Here is a 20659-nt window from a genome sequence, read left to right on the forward strand (position 1 = left end):
CCCATCATGGGCCCCCTAGAGGCATCTCCCTTGCCCCCAGGCCTCGCCACACCTCCATGAGCCATACCCCCCCACTTTCTTCATCCTTTTCCTAACATTGGTGCCAAAACTCAGGACGTTATCTTTTCACAACATTGGTGCTCCGTGTGAGGAAATTAGATTTCCTCATGACAGGATATCTCTTTCCTCTCATTACCTCATGAAGCCGACCCAAAACCTCTTAAGAAGGAAGCCCAGGGGACGGAGCGGATCAACTTCCGCCATGAGAGAGACCAGTAAAGAACCAGAGCGGGGTTCCTAGTGTGGACTGGAAGTGGTGACATGTTCTGAACCAACGCCTGGTGCAGATACTCCCTTGGCCCAAATGCTACCCCACACCTAACTGACCATGAGTACTTGAGGGAAATGTTTTCATTTCTCTGTGCCTCGGTTCCCTAATCTCTAATGTGGGAGTGACAGCAGCAAGAGGAAATGAGGTCGTGTTTACTGTCCACCTTGGGTGTGGACAATAGAACCCTGACCTGGCCTGGCCATGAGATGTCTATGTCACTGTCGAGAGATTCTACTATGGTACTTATTTACCAATGCTCTGAATGTCGAGACCTCACCTCACTGGAAAGCAGAGCAGTCCCCAAGAGCTGGGAGCTCACCTCACTAGAATGCAGCGTAGTCCCCTGTAGCTTGGCAAGCACTTTGGTGCTAGAGATTTCTTCCCCAACTCAAAGATGCAAGGGGCTACTTGACTTGCATGGGTACCACTGGGTACCAGTGGGAATCATCCTCTAGGGCACTGGCAAGACTAGGATCCCTGAAGGTCTTCATTGCTACCTGAGATGTTTCATGCACCTGAATCCAAACCTGAAGAAGACTCTTCACCAGCCTGTCAATTTGGGTCTGTTCCGCCAGTAGCCCTGGCTTTCCCTTTCCAGCAGGTCTGCAAAAAGGCTCTGTGTGGACGGACCCCAGGTGATCCCGAGATGCACAGGAAGGAGAAGCTTCCACCAACCTTACCTTTAGATTTCCCGTGTCCTGCCTTCTGAGCATTCAACATGGCAAGTTTCCTTTGGTTTTCTGGGATTTCCATTCCTGAATTTGGAAACAGATGTGGTCTACATTCAGAAGCCAGGAAACCTTCTCAGAATAAACTGTGTACGACACACGGGTGCTGAGGTGAGGAGAAGGAAAGGTGCCGGGACACCGGGTGCCTCGAGATGACATCTGAGCCCAGGGATTCTAGACAGTGATATGAGGTACATTGTCCTGACACGCAGACCCTTGGTGTCTCAAGACAGACACCGTCAGGTCAATGTTCACATGGGAGTCACCCTAACTGCATGAAAGGAACTGTACCCGGAAAGAGGGCAGACCGGCTTTGGGGAAAGACAAGACTGTGGAGGAGCAGCCGCAGTGGTTGAGGTGGCTGCGTCTCCAGAGGTAAGAGTGGGAGGTGAGGAGCCATGCTCCACTGTGGCAGAGCTGAGTCACACTGTACCTTTGCAGCTTTGACTGACCCCTGTCTTGGATCCACTCTACCTTGGCTGGCTCTGCTGTCCTGCCTTTATGTAGTGACATACTCAGTGTTTGCCTGGCTGGCAAGGGTCTCCTTCCCACCAGGGGGAAAAAGCCCACCACAGGAGCCCACGAAGTAAAGGACACGCACAAGAGGAAGAACAGAGCCGAGAGTGTTCAGGACTCCTCTGCGCACTGTCATGAACTCTCAGGGGGAAGGAGTGCAAACATTCCAACTCTAGCCACACTAGGCAGTGCAGGATGACTCAGCAAACTGGGAGCTGGTGACCCTGGTCACTTCTTGTTTCAGTAGTGACCTGCACACTTCTGAGGATTTTATGACAAGCCTTCTGCAGCCAATGCACAACTGCCAGGTGGGGGCGGGGAGTCCAGATATTCTTGTATCTAAACGGCAGCCACACAGAGTAGCAGATCCCTTCTGGGAGGCTGAGAGTTGTGTGCTGTCTGTCACACTGGTCTAAGCTCTGGTAGTTTCTGGAGAAATTCTTACTTTTGGTCAGATAGCCTGACAGACCTCAAGGCAGGACCCCAGGACACTTTCTATGGCCTGCTGTAGAATCTAAGGCCACATCTGAAGCTGGTGGCTTGGTACAGGAGACTTTGGGACCACCCTTAAAGTCCCTGGGGCTCGGTAGCAGTGGGTGATACTTGACCAAACACACGTTTGGTCCTAGAGGTCTGGGCAGCACAGATGTTCACACCCATCTGAACCTGTGCACCCTGGTCTCTGGGCTGGAGCTCGGGCACGGAAATTGTGAGCGCTGCACTTGTTAGTACCACATGGTAGCTCCTTCTCACCAGATCACACAATAAAGAACTCCGGCAGAACTCGGCGCGGCAGGCCAAAGCACCGGCTAAGTTCCCCTCTCTGAAATGTGGGCCAGCGCACACTCTTTAGATTTCCCAGCATTTCCACATACGCAGTACATAAGGCATCTTAGGGATGAGACCAGAGTCTAAACACAGGATTCAGTTATGCTGCATAGATACTTTATCCTCTTTATACACAGCCCGAGAGCGTGTTTTAATAATTCCAAACAATAGACTTTTGGGGGCATCTGCGTTTGACTGGGTCCCTCACACGATGTCAGTTTCCTCAGAGATGCTCAGAAGCAGGAACTCACCCGTATGTGGTACAGGTTCTGTGGCTGCCACAGTGGGAAGAGCACAGAGGAACTGTGTCTGAGCTGACCCAGACAGTGAGGTGAGCACACAGTGTTTTGCAACAGTGCTGATAAAGGGGAAGCCTTGATAACTGTCTGGCAATCCTGGGCTAGAGAGACGGCCTCTCCGAAGTGAAAAAGAGTGCATGTTCTACAAGTGTGCAGTTCTGAGTTCAAATCCCCAGTGCTCATATAACAAGCTGGTGTGCTCGTATATGCACCTGTAACCCCAATGCTCTGCAGGGTTGAGACGGCAACCTTGCTGGCTCCCAGTCTATCTCTGGGTTCAGTAAGACCCTCTGCAAGTGAAAAAGGCAGAAGGTGACAGACCTCCACATGCAACACCCTACCAAGAACAAATATATCCCACGCATACTCACGTGCACCATAAATAAATACCTAAGTGGAGAAATAAAGGGAATTATCTGGGGGTTGGAGAGATGGCTCAGTGGCTAAGAGCACTGACTGCTCTTCCAGAGGTCCTGAGTTTAATTCCCAGAAATCGCATGGTGGCTCCCAGCCATGTGGACAGTCCCTGGGACCACCTCAAGCTGGGCCATAGGGAAGAGCATCTCATCTGTCAGTACATCCTTGAGCCTGTGGGTTCATCTTTGCTAATGTTACACAGAGCACAGGCCTGCAGCGCCGTCCACAGACTCAGCTGAAGGAGCCACCGGACAGAAAAGGCCTGTGGAGAAGGCCGAGGGGACTCACCCATCTGCTGGTCTTCCTGCACCCGGCGCCTCTCGTCCGCGTAGGCCTGCAGCCACCTGGCCTTGTCTTCTTGCTTTCTGGTGCAGAACAGATGAACCTCATCGGTGGCTTTGCTGACCAGCTTGAAGGCATTCCGCATGCTGAGGTTCCAGTCTTTGTCCCGCCCGTCCTCCACATCCACCAGCTCCACCCCATCCATGTCCACACGGCCCTTGTAGTACAGCATGTCCCTGCGCAGCAGATCCTTCTTGCAAGACACCAGCTGGTGGTCGAAAAGGAAGAAGATCCGCTGCTGGCTCTTGCCCTGCCTGGTGATTTTGGTCAGCTCTCCGGAATGAATCAACTCAGAGCTTCGGTCTAGAATGTCCAGGCCCTAAGAGAATGCAAGTACGCTGTGAGTCTTCCAAACCAGATTATCTCCAACAACGGGGACAGTCTTTCTAGAATATTCCATCCGGTTTCCTAAGACCAGGCATTGATGCCTTACACGCAGCCGGGTAGGGCTTCAAAAGGCTGTTCAGACCTTGACTTCATGGGACCCTTGTCATGAAATCTCTCTTCTACTCTTTATTTCCTATCTCTGCGTATTTATTTATGGTGTATATATGCATGTGGTGATGCCTGTGGAAGCTGGAGAAGGACATCTAGTGAGCTGGTCAACGTGTCTTCCTCATCTAAAAACTCCTGGTAAAGTAATGGAATGCTGGGGAGATGGCTTAGTTCCAGAGAATCTAACATGCACCAGTGCACATAAGATATAAACAAACCATGGAATGCTGGCCTTTTCTGGAGTGGGAGATAGTAAAGACTTCATGACAGCAAAGGGGAAGCAGAGGTTTTGGCATCACTATGTGACTCCCGAGTCAGGTGTCCACCTACTTTCTGCAGTGGCTAGCTTAGGCTCCTGGAAACAAAAGGCCAGGCGCCAGTAAGAACTCAGCAAATTCTGATGAGATGCTCCCCTAAAGGTTAGAATCCAGGGTTGGAAAGGAAGCACCTCTTCATAATACCTAGGGTGGGGTGGATGTCAACATCACCTTAACACGTCTGATATGAAGCTGGCCTGCATTTATGAAATTCTTATTTTCCTTTAATCCCAATAAATACACAGAATGTTCTGAAGGCAAAAGTGCTTGACTACAAAATATTTCTTCTATTTCCTTTCCTGCAGCAGTTTTGTGCCCCGGATTCTTCACTTAAGAAAACAAGGGATCAGCAGCGATGTCGGAGGTATGCTGAGGGCTCCCGAGAAAAAGCATTTCTCTTTAGCCGACCCCGTTCTCAGTAACTTCAGCCCAATTCCTGCCTTCTCACCCAATACCGTCTTAGTCTGTGAAAGCCAGTTCTGACCAGTTGGTAGATGCAGTGACCCTTATCTGGTTCAGGGACAACCTGAAAGGCACCAGCTTTTTCTTAGCGGCCAGTTTAGTGCAGAGGTGACTGGTTTAGATTCCCAGGCCTGGGAAAATACTTAAACCTTTTAGGGCCTTCTCCCTGTCCCGTGGGTGATGGCTCCTTCTGAAAAGCATTGAGAGGATTCACTGAGTTCATAAATATAATTAGAAGTGAACGTGGTAGGGCACCACTTCTGAGTGTGTGTGTGTGTGTGTGTGTGTGAGTGCTTGTGTGTACATATACAGATGGGTGTGCAAATGAGGTTAAGTATACCCATTGGACCATTACTATTACATAATGATCCTGTGGCCTAAGAAGTAATATTTTCCCCTTCAACTTAGAGACAAGAAAGGATAATTTGCTTGGATCGTATAGGATCCAAATATGTCACCAGGCTCGAGTATGCATAAATGAACGTGTATGGACATGCGTGTGTCATATTGTTCACGTGGGGCCTGGGGATTAAACTCACACCTTTGGTTTGGCATCTTTATCCTCCGAGCGACCTCACCTACTTAGACTTAATTTTGGGGGGGGTAGGCATTGTGTATCATTAAGGTAATTGTCTTTTGAACTCATCGAAACCCCTCCAAGTGCACGACTTAGCATATTCTATTAAAGCCAGAACATACAGTGCCAATCACGGGAGGCTAAAGTGCGGGGCCACTGGGTCGGACGCAGGCGCCGTGGGCCTCACTGTGCATGTGCGGTGCCGCTCACCTCCCAGCCCACGATGGACGCCTGCCAGCGCGCGATCTTGTCGATGCCCTCCAGCCTGCGCTTGCGCTCATTGATTAGGCAGGCCACGTTCTTCATGGCTTCGTAGGCCGCCTTTATACTGCTGTAGTCGCTGCAAAGTAGGAAGATCATTTTAAAGACGCCCAACTCCCGGATGAGGGCCTAGATTTGTATGCTACGTCTAGACCGGGCTGTGAGTAAGAGCCATTGTTCCCAGTGAATAGGCCCACAGTCTGCACAGGTTAAGTGAGCTGAGGGAAACACAGCTCACAATTCTTTCCGAATAAGAATGTTGCCATTCATTTCCCAGAAATCACCATGAATGAGAAAGTAAAATGCCACACAGAAGCCAAGTGTTAGTCACAGCGACTGCAAATTATTCTCATTAGAACAGAGAACTGTCCTCCATCTCGGCTTCGATTTCAGCACAACCACGTCTGCTGTAAAGAGCTGCTTCAAAGTCATCTGCACGAAATCTCATCTTTTACTTGTTCAGGGAGGCACATAAAAGGCCGTGAGCAATACAGTCTGACAGTCCTCCAACAGCGCCCCAGCCCATGCCTCTAAAAATGTCAGGTACTGAAAATCCAAAAATCAAAATGGCAATTTACAGGGAGTCTAGGACACCGCATGTCTCCTGTGAGAAAATGCTGCGCTCAGATTTTGTTTGGTGGAAGTAATTTGGGGATGTTGCAAATGAGCAATTCCGTCAACAGGCCGCAGCTCTTGAGCTCATGCAACGCTACAGCAGGGACCCTGGTGGACCGAGTGAGAATCCTCAACAACCTCGAGAGCAGAGGCGGTGAAGCCAACACAGGGAGCGCAAGTCCTGGGAAGTCTGCAGGACCGTCTACACTACACAGCAAGTCCTGTCTTCACGGCCTTCTTCTCAGAGGCAGAGCAGGAGGCAAAACAAACAAGACCTGGAACTGCCCAAGAAGTAAACCCTCAGCAAAGAAAAAGGCCCCAAAGAAGGGCAGAATCTGAGTGGTTTTGTTGTTGTGTTTTTTTTCTAGAATTTTGTTGTTTTGTAAAAAGAAAAGAAGACAGAGAGGAAGGGAGGGAGGTACGGGGGGAGAGAGGGAAAGGAGAGGGGAGGGAAAGGTGAGGGAAGAGGAGGGGAGGGGAGGGGAGGGGAGGGGGGAGAGGGGAGGGGGAGAGGGGAGGGGAGGGGAGGGGGAGAGGGGAGGGGAGGGGGAGAGGGGAGGGGAGAGAGGGAAGAAAAAGCCAGCTGTGGTGACACACGCCTTTAATCCCAGCACTTGGGCGGCAGAGGCAGGTGGATCTCTTAAATTCAAAGTCAGCCTGGTCTACAGCGTGAGTTCCAGGAAAGCCAGGGCTGTATAGAGAAACCCTGTCTGGAAAACAAACAAGCAAACAAACAAAAACCCAAAAGACAAAAACAAAAGAATTCTTTTGTTTTTCTATTTCTGGAAGTCATGGAGTATCTTCACACACCCTGTTAAAGTGATAAACATTGTAAACACCTGAAAATTTCTTCCATGAAGCTCAGAGGCAGGGTAGCAATGCTACCACACAACCACACCACCATCACACAACCACACCACCACCACTACTACCATCATCATCACACCACACCACCACTACTATCACCACTACTAACAACACACCACCATCACCATCACCACCACCACACCACCACCACTACCACACCACCATCATCACGATCACCACCACACCGCCACCTGTCCCTGCTGTCCCAGAAGCACCAGGCTGGCCGGTGGTTCCGTGGTCTCTGGGCGGTCCCCGGCTTACCTGTGCTCCTGTGTGGTGTACTTGAGCAGCTCGGCCAGCTGCAGTGGGTATTTGCAGATCTTCTGCACCGGCGTGAGGAGGAAGCCGTCCAGGGCGATGTCGATCATCTGCTGGAGCAGACGGCAGGCCTCGAAGAAGTGCCGGTACTTGCTCTGCTTCATGAGGTTGGACAGCTCCACACAGGCTCCCGGGTGGTTGTTGCAGTACTCAGAGTAGATGGCAAAGCCCTCTTGCTGAAAGGGAAGGCAACTCATCAGCCAGTGGCTGAGGACAGGGAGGACACTCCTGGAGAAGGAGGGTACAGGCCAAGACCCCAAGGTAATCCAGACTCGAAACTGGCTTTCATGACCATTTGTGGTCTGGGGGTAGTGGAGAACTGGGTTCTCTTCAAGGGTGGGAAGTAGAGGGTGCGCTACCACTGTGCTCGCTCAGTGTCTGAGCCTGCAGCTGGTACAGCAGAGAGGCAAAGCAATGCTGGGAGCTTGGCTCAGCATCCTCATCTCCTTCCTTCCACTGACAAACTCTGGCTTGGAGGGACCACAGGATGCCGACACACTGCCTTGGAACTAGTTTTCATGTGTTACACCTTCTCCAACTGAAAGGCCCCTGTCTACGTCTTCTCTCAGACGTCTCACTCTGAGGGACAGACACACTGCTGCTCTGTCATTCTCTTGCTGTCTGCCCTCCTCAGATGGAGCTACACCCTTTCCTCTGCCCACCAACCCTTCCCTCAGGACTAGGTGGACATCGCTTTAAAAGCCCCATCACTGGGTGACAGTCCACATCCCTGGCTACCACCTTTGCTCCAGCTTCAGTTGCTAGGCCATGCGCTCACAACTGTCCTTCCTTCCTGTTTCCCCCATCCCACCATGCATGCCCGACAGCGTAAACGCAGCAGGTATCCCAACAAGTCCCCCTTTCCCTAGTGATTTCCCAGCCTGCCTGCTAACTCTGCGGCACAGGTACCAGAGACCATTGCTCTTTCTTTGCTGGTACAACTAGCCTCACCAAAGTCCCTTGAAAATGCCACTTTTAATAAGTCTCCTATTCCTTGTCCCCTGGGCCATCATCACCCAACGGGGCTGACCATGGTGGCGACCAGCAGTTAAGACTCTGTGCTTGAGGCCACTCACCTGTCTGCCATTGCCCTGCGTTTGCTGACTTCAAAGCCTCTCCCTAGCTGCTCACCCACAGGACCAGGCTGCTCCAACCACATAGGACTTCAGTGTCTCCAAGACGCCTGGATGCCCTACGACCCATTCCTGACTGTGTCCCTAAGGGACCACCATGCCGGGCATTAAAGGTCTGCCCACTCCCCCAGTTCTAGCTTCCTGCCTCTAGAAAGCCACCAGCACCCAGGGAGTGAGGGGACATTGCTGCTGTTGTTAGCTCTGCTAGAACTATTTTCTAAGCACAGTAATAAAGTCTCCAAACGCTTCTCTTGTCAGCCATAGTCTAATAATTTTGAGCGCCAATAACTTGTGTCACCAGGAGAGAAACTCTGAGGTTGTGTTACCGTCTGCTGATGAGTGTGTGACCTTGGATCACTCACTCTCTTTGGGAGGAAAATCCTATCTACCTAATGGCAGTACATGAAGTAAGGCAGAAGCTTCTGGAATGCCTTTGGCGGAGATATCTTTCTACGCCATTGTCTGACAGGATGTGACTCATGGGGGAACAGTCACATACGTGCTGAAGAAAGCAGGATCCGATCTCACTTAAGTGAGGTTCCTCTTTGTTGTACTGTTTCTCAAGGTCTTTCAGAAACTTTCTTTGGAATTTGTAAATGTCTTCGATATTTCCAAAAATAGTGGCCAGCTGCGCACCGGTGAACATTCCCGTGTGCTTCCGACACTGGCGGATATAGCCCTGGAAAGAACAAAAAAGCAAACCGTTTCATTTGTTTAGAGGCAGGTGAACAGTACAGCTTGTGGTTGTCTGTGTTTTGGCCAATGCTGTAGTCTTGGACTGAATTTTAGTTTGATTTTAGGACAGGGTCTCACAATGTAGCCCAGGTTGGTCCCCAACTTGCTGTGTATATTATGTGTACATGCATTTGTGTTGGGGTGCAGTACGTGTGTATTCACAGTTGCATGAGAGTCAGAGGCCAACCTTGGGGGTGACTTCCTCAGGTTGCCCTTTGCAGTTGGAAGAGTCCTCTGGCCTGGAACTCTCCACGTAGACAAGGCTGGTCAAAGACCCTCTGGGGCCCACTGATCTCTGCTGACCCACTGCCAGGCTTAAAGGTGTGTGTCATGTCTGGCTGCATATTACCACATTTTCTTGACTCTAACTTTCCCGGTCAGGGAGATGAAGGAGGTTAGAGTGAAGACCTACTAACCTATCAGACTGCTAAGTCTGATAACCTGAGTCAATGTGGGTTTGGTTTGTTAAATCACAGCAAAGACCCAAGAACGACTACGCCACGGACTGTCATCATCTGCTTCCGTTATATAGCGGGCGTCTGTACATCTACTAAAGATTAACCGAGGCCTGTTAGATCTAACTAACTACTGAAAGCTCTAACTACTACTTTCCTATTCCCACTATCAGGGCTGTGCTCTGGCTTGGGAGAGTTCGAGGCACAAGAAGAAAAGACCACATATGCACATACAGTTACCTCTAAAGTAGCATCATGTACTTACATAGAACTGACCATTTAATAAAAGACAAACCACTGCCTTCATATGTGTAGTGTAACATGTGAACATGCGTGTATAGTACAAGGGTGTGTGGGTACGCTTGCCCGTTCAGGTACGTGTCATCTTAATCACCTCTCCACCTGTGTGTGTGTGTGTGTGTATGAGAGAGAGAGAGAGAGAGATAGACAGAGACACACACAGAGACAGAGACAGACAGAATGTCTCACTAACAGCGACTCACAGTTTTGGCTAGACTGGTGGACCAGAGAGGCCATGGAATCTGTCCATCTCTGCCTCCCAGTGCTGGGGTTAGAGCCACATGCTACCAAACCCAGCTTTGATGTAGATGTTAGGGATTCGCACTCACATCCCTTTGCATGTGCAGCAAGCCTCTAAGTCACTCTGTTCTTGTATGGGTTTTAAAAGAACACACGCTTTGACCATGCAGATTCTAAGCTTAGGGGGCACACTGTCTTCTAACCCTAACCCTCTAAATTTCAAGGTCTCCGTTCCCTCATCTGCAACAGGCAACTAAAAGGACGTGTGCCAGGTGGTCACACCAAGAGGAGCCGAGCTGAGCCGGACAGTCTACGGTCCGTGCTCCTCAATGCTTAGCCGGAAACTGTGACTCTGAAGACCGCACACTTGTGTAGCAGAGCGGCGAGCAGTAACAGGCCTCGTTCATCCATGCCGGAACGGCTGTCCTGACATAAGCTTGTCAAGAGCACTGAGTGCCCTCCCCCAAAAGAGCAGTGCTGACATCAGCGCCCAGAGCTACACAGCTCACAGCACCCACAAGATGACACTAACGGTCAGTTCTCCGAAACCAGATGAGGCTATGGAATGACAAGCTGGCTGTGACAGTCAGCGTCCACAATCCCAGCAACTGCTACACAGTCACACACTGTCTTCCCCCGACGCCCCACCATAAAAACACTACGGATGATCACCGAGAAGACCAGCGCAACATCGCCAAGTAGGACCGTATTCACCTGTGCGGTGACAGCCCAGCATCTCGCCTGAGAGTCTAACAAGATTAAATTCCGACTGGGTCGGAGGAGGTGGCACTGTGACCAGCACTGACCTCGCATATGTCCTTGAGGTGCTTGATGTACACGCGCTCGGTGTTCATGATCTCCTGGATGACATTGGTCCGCATCTGCTGCTGGCTCTCGGGGTGCTTGTGGCGGCCTTTGCTGGTGTCCTCGCCCTGCTCCTCCCCATGGGGGCTGCCGCAGCTCTCAGGCAGCTCCTCCTGATTGACTCGAAGCTGCAGGCCACACACAGGAGGCAGGTGGCTTAGGGGAGAGGAAGTGGTAGCGGGACCAAGGCAGAGACCTCCCCCGTCTCTGATCTCTGTGCCGAGTTATCAAGCTGCAGTGCCCTCGATGAGTGATCATGGGTAGAAGCAATGCCAAGTAGCTTACTGGCTTCCGTTATGATTAGTAAGACTTATACTCCGGCCAGTCTTATTTCCTCCAGCCCTGGCATATGTGTGGTATCAAACGCAGCAACACAAGAACTGGGCCTGAATGAAGACTGAGATCTGTTGAAACTCTACAGCAGGGGCTGGAGAGATGGCTCAGTGGTTAGGAGCACTGACTGTTCTTTCTGAGGTCCCAAGTTCAAATCCCAGCAACCACATGGTGGCTCGCAACCATCTGTAATAAGATCTGATGCCCTTTTCTGGTGTGTCTGAAGACAACTACCGTGCACTTATATATAATAAATAAATACATTTTTTAAAAAAGGGATCTGGTGCCCTCTTCTCGTGTGCCTAAGGACAGCTACAGTGTACTCACATATATAAGATAAATGAATCTTTAAAAACAGAAAAAAAAGAAAGAAACTCTGCAGCAATCCCCTGCCCATGACCAGCCCTGGACAACTCAGAGGGCTACACTTACCCTCACAAAGCTTGCAGGGAACCAGGCCTCTTTGTCTTCATTCCGGCCCCACCACCAGTCCTTGTTAGAGGCTTCCAGGACCTGGATGACATCCCCAGCCTTGAAGCCCAGTTCCTGGTCATCCATGGTCACATGGTCCCACAGTGCCTCTGCACAGACCACGCTGCCATCGCTGATGAGCTGCAGTGGAGACAGGAGAGCTTGCTTGGCATCCAGCGCAGTGGGCAGACGGAAAGGAGCCGCATGCTCCGTTAGCTTTCCGAGGGTGACTAGTGCCTTCTTCTACTCTGTCGGCAAAACCTTGTGCTCCATGAAATCAATGGGGGAAAATGGTATCAGGTAGGGGTCTGTGACCTGCTCTCAAAGGGCCACTCGGGTCAACTTAAAAAGGACATGGTAACACATTATGTATCATCCTGTCACGTGGGGGGGTTTCAGGTGGGGGCTTGAAAGTTCAAGGCTAGCCTGGGCTGTGCAGGAACCCCTGGGCTCACCATGGAGTCCCACTGTGCTACGTCATCTAAGTCAAAACCATCATAGACCCAGTGCGCATTCACTCCACCTAGACCTAGTCACCCTGAATTGTGCTTCCTCGGCCCCTTCTAGAGGAGCCCAGGACACCTCCACGAGCTCGTCTATCTGGTAGTGCATCACATGAGGAGGTGCCAAGTGTCACCTAAGTCCCTGACCACTGTACTGAAATGGAAGGAGAACAGAAAAGTCATTCCACACCGCTAATCCAAAATTGATCCAAGCATACACAGGCATCTTCATGCTGTGGAAAAGTCAGAAATCTGGAGCAGAGAAGGAAGCCGGAGACTTGTTGCCTAACACACTCAGTATCTGAAAATGGCTGCTTTACAAACGTCTTCTGAGCCCACCGTGCTAGGTGCCAGCGCTGCACAGTCCACAGTGGTGAGTGGACACCTTGGTGAGGTCATGCCCCCCCCCCCGCTCCACTCCAGAGTGTCAAGACTCGGAGAAGCCTTCCAGAAAGTTCCAAACCAAAAGGGATAATGTAGAGCTAGGCGTGGCTGTGCGTGTCTTTAGTCCCAGAACTTGGGAGGCAGAGGCGGGTGGATCTCTACGAGTTTGAGGGCAGCCTGGTCTACAGAGAGAGAGTTCGGGACAGCTTCACAGGAAACCCTGTCTGGCAGGGGTACGGAAGGAGAAAGACACCGACAGGGAGTTGGAACGCTAATGCAGGGTAGGGGAAACAAACCAAACCATGGCTGGGAATAAGGAGCACAGGGTTAATTCCACCTGCCATTCGCTAACAAATCATTTTGCTGCTGCCCCCACCTCCACCCCTCCGCCATGTTGAGGGTAGAACCCAGAACCTGATAAACTCTCTGACTGAACAATACAACCCTTATTTAAAATAGTCTCCATAAGCCGCCCAGGAAGGACTTGAACTTTCAAGCTTCCTGCCTCAGCTTTCTGAGTAGTTCGCATGACATCAACATACCAGGCCCAGTGTAACTTTATTTAACAAACACCTAAGGGTGTTTAAAAATTCAGGCCAGAGTTTTCATTTACCTCAGAGAGCGGCTGTGAGGATCACTTGCAATAATGAACACTTTGTTGCTGCTTTTGGTTTCCTTGGTTTGAGACAGGTTTCTCTATGTAGCCCAGGCTATCCTGGAATTCACTCTGTACACTAGGCTAGCCTCGAACTTAGACTTCTCCCTGCCTCTGCCTCTGAAGTGTTGGTTCTACCGCAGTCCAGCTAATGAACACATTTAAACAGCTGAGAAGCCAGCCCTGAAGACCAGTGCCTGCTTAGATCAGTGACAGACATGTCCCGGGATCATGACCGGAACTCAGTGTTGAAACCCATCTAGCGGAGTCCCAGGTTGCAGGACAGGCTAGGTAAAAACTACACAGCACAGCCTGGAGAGCTGAGGCTCTGGCACAGGGACTGGAGTACCTCATTGATGGCCAGCTGTTCCCCGCCTGGCTGGAGGTATCGAGGGTTGGCCCGGCAGAGTTCCTCATAGCTGAAGTCTTCCTCGCTGCCATTATCATCCACTAAGGCTGAAGACTCCGCTCCTCCATCTGAAGAGACTGCAGGGAGAAAGCCAGAGAAAGCATGTTTATGGAGACATGGGTGTGGTAGCTCTCACCTTTAACCTCAGCACTCAAGAGGCAGAGGTGGGGGATCACAGCAAGTCTGAGGCCAACATGGGTTACACAGTGAGTTCCAGACCAGCCAGGGTTACAGAACAGGACACAGCTAACCACCACCACCACCACCACCACCATCACTACCACCACCACCACCACCACCACCATCACTACCACCACCACCACCATCAACCATCACCACCATCATCACCACCATCAACCACCACCACCACCACCACCACCACCACCACCACCACCATCAACCATCACCACCATCATCACCACCATCAACCACCACCACCACCACCACCACCACCACCACCATCAACCACCACCACCACCACCATCACTACCATCATCACCACCATCAACCACCACCACCACCACCACCACCACCACCACCATCACTACCACCACCACCACCATCAACCATCACCACCATCATCATCATCACCACCACCACCACCACCACCACCACCATCACCACCACCAGTTTATTTTATATGGCAAAACAAGTGGTAACACACCTCAAAGAAATGGTTGATTTTACCTCACCCAGAGTAAGAAAGTGTTAGGAAATCTAACTCTGAGGTGGCAGCTGGTGCCAACAGCAGCTGGGGTCCAGTGTCCCAGCATCTTTGAAGTACAGTGTTTTAGATATTGCCAACGGTGTTATTTTGTGAGTCACGGGAGAGGGAATTATTTCTGATTTAATAGGAAATCCACTCCACAGTGGGTATGAAGAATACAGATAACAGCCAAGTATGGGGGTTCGTAGCTCTGATTCCTGAACCTAGGCTGAGGCAGGAGGATCATCATGGCCTTAGAGGCCAACCTAAGTCACTAAGATTTTGCTAAGGTAAAGGAACAGAATAACGTTTGCAAGCAACGTGCTGATTCTCTTGAGGAAGTAAAGAGTCAGAGAATCCATCACTTCTGAAACATTTTTCTGCAGCCAGAGAGGGACAGCAGGTCAGGAGGTCAGGAGGTCTCCACTCCTCAGTCACCCATCCACAAGGAATGGTGCTCAGCCTCACAACAGGAAACTGTGGGCATCCTCACCAAAACGGAAAGGCGTTTCAAAGATGAGGGCTTAACCAGGGCTAGTGAGGTCATGGATTTTGGAGAACCTAAAACCTTCACTTTCCTAAACCAGCATAATCCCTGACTACATCGTAAATCATGGCCTTGCACCCTTGCACCCACAAATAAATGTAGTCCTCACCCCTCATTGAGGAAACAAAACGTCTCTTCCCATTATAGAAACCACAACCGATAGAAACACGGAGTTCTTAGAGTCCCAGACCATAAAACACTCCAACACCTAAAGATCAGAAAACATTCTGGAAGAGGGATCAGAAGGATCGTAAGAGCCAGAGGATCTGGGAACGTGCTGTGGGACTGTGACTCCTAACAATAACCAAAGCTACACATAAAGTCCCAAACATAAGCTGGAAAGGACGAAAGCGTGAATGTGGATGGGAGGGAAAACCCATGAGCTGTACACAAAGAACCAAAGGCAACCAAGGACTGACAGCAGGATTAGCCAATACCAAATGGTCATACCTCAAAACATATGTGCCAGTACCATGTACAGGCTGAACAGGTTGCATTTATGTATTTAGGGATATATGTGTGTATATACATATATATATATATACACATGTATATGCATGTAACATACATGTATATGTATGTAACTATGAAAAAAGTCATACATCTGAAAGACAGTGGAAAGGAGAACTTGGAGGGAGGAAAGGGAAGGGAATTAAATCACTTTAAAAAAAATGATTAGTAAAAAAGGTGGGGGTAGCAGTTGTTTAGAATGACACGGTGCACAGATGTTTCTTTCGCCATTGCTGAGTGCTTGAGACCACTGGTTTAGCCTCCCTCTGCTACAGAAGCAAGGGCATCTCCACCAAGTTCCCAGCAGGAGGTCTGCTGAGTGCTGGGGAACATGGGGGGCGTTCATCTGCCTCAAGGAGCCAAGGCCGGCAGCTGATGAGCTGCTCTGAGGAGAGCAAAGGGCTCAGTGTCTGACATGCAAGCCAGTTGCTGAGAAAGGCTCTTGGGGTACAGGGAGAGCTCGAGTGAACACAAGTGAGTGCAAGAGAGGAGTGGGGTACCATCTCAGCCATGACACTGAGACACCCGTGGACCGAGAGTAAGTGGAAGAAAATCATAAGCATACATCACATGTGACTCCATAACCAACGACCCCTTTAAAACAAAGCTTCAAATCCAAAGATTTCCATTACTTAAAACCATGGTTAAAAAAAAAAAAACATTAAATGTAAATTTCCAGAAGTAAACAATCCCTATGTCTGCCTGCCGGCTTATATCTAAGGTGCTACAGGTAGACCTAGGGCTTCGTGCAAGTAGACAAGTAGCCTTGGTGCCTACGGTGTATGTTTATTATTGTTTATTACATCTGAACCTTGTGAGTAGCTTCTCATTCAATTCACAGTCAACATTATCAGAGGTGTGCACAAGTAAGACCATCACAGTATAAGTCAGGTTTGATCTGGGTTTTCACGAATGTGTCTCCTGTGGCCAGGAGGCTTCTGGGCACGAGGTGAAAGGTGAGGGTGGGAAGATGAGGCAGGAGACTCCCAAGGCCACAGAAAACCACAACTGCTCTTTCCGGGTGTGGCTTTTCCAACTGGCATCACTACATAGCCCGGGCTGATCATATCCCTGTGCCACGGCCAAGGGCTGGGTCACGGGAATGTGAGACCAATTGGCTTCTTTCTAAATTTCAGGTCAGGGTATAAAGAGCTCGTAATCCGGGGTCCCCTTACACTGCAGGTGTCAGAAAATAGGTTTTGCAGGAGGTGACAGGGCAGGACTGAATGACTCCACTACAGCAGAAAGGGAAGCGGCTGCGGGGGCGGGGCTGCTGCTGTGAGCGCACAAGGTACCACCTGGAGTCCATGGGTCATGCTCAGGCTGGGAATAAGGGGAGGGCTCCACACGGTTCTGGAAGAACTGGTGAAAGGGGTAGCACAGGAGACGCAGCGTGGAGCAAGGAGGTTCCTCTGCAGCGGCTCGCCCAGGCTGCCTAAGCCCCACTCAGTTTCTTCTGTGACCTGGCTGGGTGTGCCCTGAGGCTGGGGTTCCCTGCCACCTGCAAGCCTCACAGTGTAGCTGTAGAGACCCCACTTTGAGAGCTCTGCTGTCAGACCTGTGCCCAGCTGTGCGCCGGCGTTGTCAAGGCTCTGGATACCGATGAGTCCGTGAACGTTGGGCGAGCTCATGTGGTTGATTCAGCTGAGCTGGAACTCCGGCCCACGGTGGCTGCCCGCGGTGTTCCGTCCCTTCCTCTACCCCAAGCCCCAGTTCCCATCCCTGATTGCAAAAAGGCAAGCTCTGGCCACCACATCGTGAGCTGCCTTGGAAGTGCCTCATGGAGTGACTCAAGCTGTTCCTGAATTTGAACCCAAAGCCAAGATGTGTAGGAACCCTCTCAGAAGCTCCTACGCTGTCCTGAGTCTGGTATCTTCCTGACTCCCTAGGGAAAGGGCAGCCAGGTGGGCAGGGGTAGCCACCCATGTTGTGTGATGTGAGTCCTCAGCACCTACAACCCCCCACCCCTTTTCAGGGGTGCAGGGCTTGGAGGATGTAAGGTCTTAAGGAAGCTGGACCTCAGCAGTCTGAGAATCATGGTATAGTCTATTCCTTTAAATCCACTCCCCTTCTGTGGTCACAGGCTGTGCAGGTGCAGGACTGAAGGCCACTTATTAAGTACATGGCCTATCACACATTCCCGGGGTATGTGTGCGGGATGTTGATGAAGGAAGTCTTCAGGAAATAAGAGTGGATTTTCTGTATGCATAAGTCAGCTGTCTCGGGCACCAGGGAAAGCATTAAGGATAAAAGCCTTTGTGGGGGGGGGGGAGCAGGAGGGGTAGAGGCCCATAGTAGAAACAGCAGCCCCAGTGAGGCCTGCTGGCCTGCCTGGGTTTCCAGCTAAAAGGTGCTAATTATTGTGGGTGAGGAGAGACCAGACAAGCCCTGGGTCTGGCTGGGGCCCAGAGCTGCAGGAATCTTTGGATGCCGGCCAGCAGCAACCTGGCACTGCCCAACACCACTGACATTTCTCCTTATCACGTTTCAGCTATGGCTGAGCCAGATTTTTAAAAAAAAAGAAAGAAAGAAAGAAAAAGAAAAGCAAAGCTTTGGGGCCTCTGAGAGCAAAACCCTGAGAAATGACACTTCACCCTCAAAGAACCACTGAACAATGTCGGCTCAGTGAGGACTCGGACACCTGATCTGCCCGTTGCTGGGAAAATTCGATTTTTTTCTAAACTACTGGCTATCATCTACAATCCATAACTTACAGGAGCGGAATATAAAGAATTCGCCGGGGAAAGTGCCAGACCTCACAGGGTACGGGGTTGCGAAGAGACAAGGACAAATGGCGAGCAACCCGAGCAGCTGCCATAAACAAGAATGAGGTGGGCCATGGCACAGACTCAACACCACAGTGAGCTCCTGCTGAGCACCCCAGAGGTAAGGTGGCTTCCACCAGCCCAGGTACACTGACTCAGCCCCCACCAGCTAACTGAGGTGGGCATGGCTAAGAGGCAGAAGCCGCTGGGCCTGTAGGGCAGAGTAGCTACAAGAAGATCAAAGTTAGATGTGAGGACCACACCAACCTTCCTACATCTATCGCAACACGGGTACCAAGTGCAAGCTGCGAGACTCCGACGAGTCTCCTCCACCCTAGGTAGAGACACCTGACCCCTTTCAAGTTCAGCCCTGCCAACTGTAAGGGAGATATGTTCATATTTCATATTTCACTTACTCAAAGGTCATTCTTGCTCCTCGGTATTTAGTGGCCCACCTGGACTCTACCTTCCCTTCCAAAGAGGACAAGAACCCAGCCAGTGCCCACCTATGTCTCAACACTTTAGCCAGGGCCCTTGCTGGCCTTCCTGCCTCACCTCACTTACTACCTCTGTCTTGCACCACGACAGCTATTACATCATTCTTAATTCAAACTGCATTGCTGCTTATCTGCCTCAGGGGACAGCTAAAGCCCCGAGGTCCTCTACACACCCTGTCACCTGGTTCTGATGGCACAAGATGCTCCTACAGGACACCCTTCCTCAGGCAAAACTCACGATTCTCAACCATTCCATTTAAAAACCACATCTTCAGGCAGAGGGGGAAGGAACTTAAGGATTGCCTTAAGTTCAAGGCCAATCATACAAGGGCTAAGTGTGGAGACCCTGTCTCAACCAGTCAATCAACCAGCATAAATAGCTAAGTACATTCTAAAATGGAACTGGGGGCTGGCAAGATGGCTCAGTGGTTGAAGACACCCACAGCCAGGCCTGAGGACCTATGTTCTATCCCCAGGGCTCACAAGGCAGAAACAGTTGTCCCTTGACCTCTAGATATACATGCATCAACAACAAATAAAATGAGCTTTAAGAAAACGCATAGAAGTGGAGAATATTCTTTCACTGGGCACTGTGTGGTGGGACCTCAGTGGAATGTTCTTCTCCCTCCCATTCCACAGCGGCACTGGTCATCTCTGAGATACCAATTACAGGTAACAAGACAGAAGATGTGTGTGAGAGACTGTGGACGTGGGCTGATAACAACTTCAACACTTCCACGCTGTTCAGGGGAGTGGCAGTAACTGCTAGGCTTCTGTCTCTTTTAGGCTTTGCGCCTCCCAGCGAGGCTGAACAGCCTCCTAAGTCTGTCTTCATTCTTTGCCTTCTGTGACCTTAAAGATATCTACGATTTTAAGTTCCTCCTAAACCTTAGGACTCCCAGTTCCCTGTCCCAGGAGCCAGAGATGGATGCTTTGTTTCTGCATTCTGCATGCTCAGCACCCCATGTACACACCTGCTTCAGAGGAGACACCCAGTGCTTTCCAACGAGGATGGGAGCTGCCAGCGGGGAGGCAGGGCTCCGAGACGGCACATAACCGGGAACACTGCCACACCAGGAAGGACACCAGCTCCCTTGGCTCGCATCCCAGCACCCACCTCAGGTTATGGCTAGAAAACTGCAGTGGGGCCTTCGCCGCTTGCGTCTCGCTCCCAGCCGTACTCTCTGCGATCCCACAGAAATTCAGAATCCCGGTTTCGTGGTTTTACAGAAAGCTCCACCCATGACTCTTTTCCCCCGCGGCAACCAAGGCCTCCTAGGACTGACTTCGCTCTGCTCCTGTGGTTGGCTGCTGCCAGATACTGGCAGTAAACGGATTTTCATCTGAGCCCAACACTGCTAATGGGGAAAGAGCAACTGATACCCCGCTCGGTGCCTCATGAACGCCAAAGCCCACATCTGCCTCTGGGGTACTTCTTCCCTGAGACCTGGTCCTCTGCAGTTACCTCCTACAAACTGCAAAAGGCTCCGAGTTCCTCTGCTACCCAGGGGAGTTAGTGAAGCAGACTTGTTGACCTAGTGATTTTTGAGTAAGAAAGAACTAATATAATTTCTCAAAAGGTACTTCCACAAAAACCAAGAGAAATGCATATGTACACAAAAAGGCGTGGCTGTTTTGGACAGTTGTTTGGAGGCAGTCTCTCTATAGCCCAGGCTCCCTCTATCTCCCCCTTTCTCTCCAATGCTGGGATTATGAGTGTCTATCTCCATAAACAGATACATGTAACGTTTTCTTCTTATTCTAATTTTTTAAAACTAC

General features: G+C 50.6%; 1 protein-coding gene across 2 annotated transcripts in view; it reads right to left on the reverse strand.

The window, feature by feature from the left end:
* SPATA13 (spermatogenesis associated 13) overlaps positions 1 to 20659 on the reverse strand; it is a 117469-nt gene that overhangs the window by 1013 nt on the left and 95797 nt on the right. For both annotated transcript variants that reach the window (XM_080926159.1, XM_080926160.1), the window contains 8 exons: positions 13796 to 13932; positions 11866 to 12045; positions 11043 to 11228; positions 9006 to 9185; positions 7317 to 7549; positions 5523 to 5652; positions 3408 to 3780; positions 1012 to 1086 (listed from right to left, as the gene is read on the reverse strand). In XM_080926159.1, the coding sequence (XP_080782285.1) occupies positions 1012 to 1086; positions 3408 to 3780; positions 5523 to 5652; positions 7317 to 7549; positions 9006 to 9185; positions 11043 to 11228; positions 11866 to 12045; positions 13796 to 13932 (1494 nt within the window). The remainder of the gene's footprint in view (positions 1 to 1011; positions 1087 to 3407; positions 3781 to 5522; positions 5653 to 7316; positions 7550 to 9005; positions 9186 to 11042; positions 11229 to 11865; positions 12046 to 13795; positions 13933 to 20659) is intronic.

The sequence above is a fragment of the Micromys minutus genome (assembly GCF_963924665.1).
Source record: "Micromys minutus genome assembly, chromosome: 12".
In the NCBI taxonomy this organism is placed as follows: domain Eukaryota; kingdom Metazoa; phylum Chordata; class Mammalia; order Rodentia; family Muridae; genus Micromys; species Micromys minutus.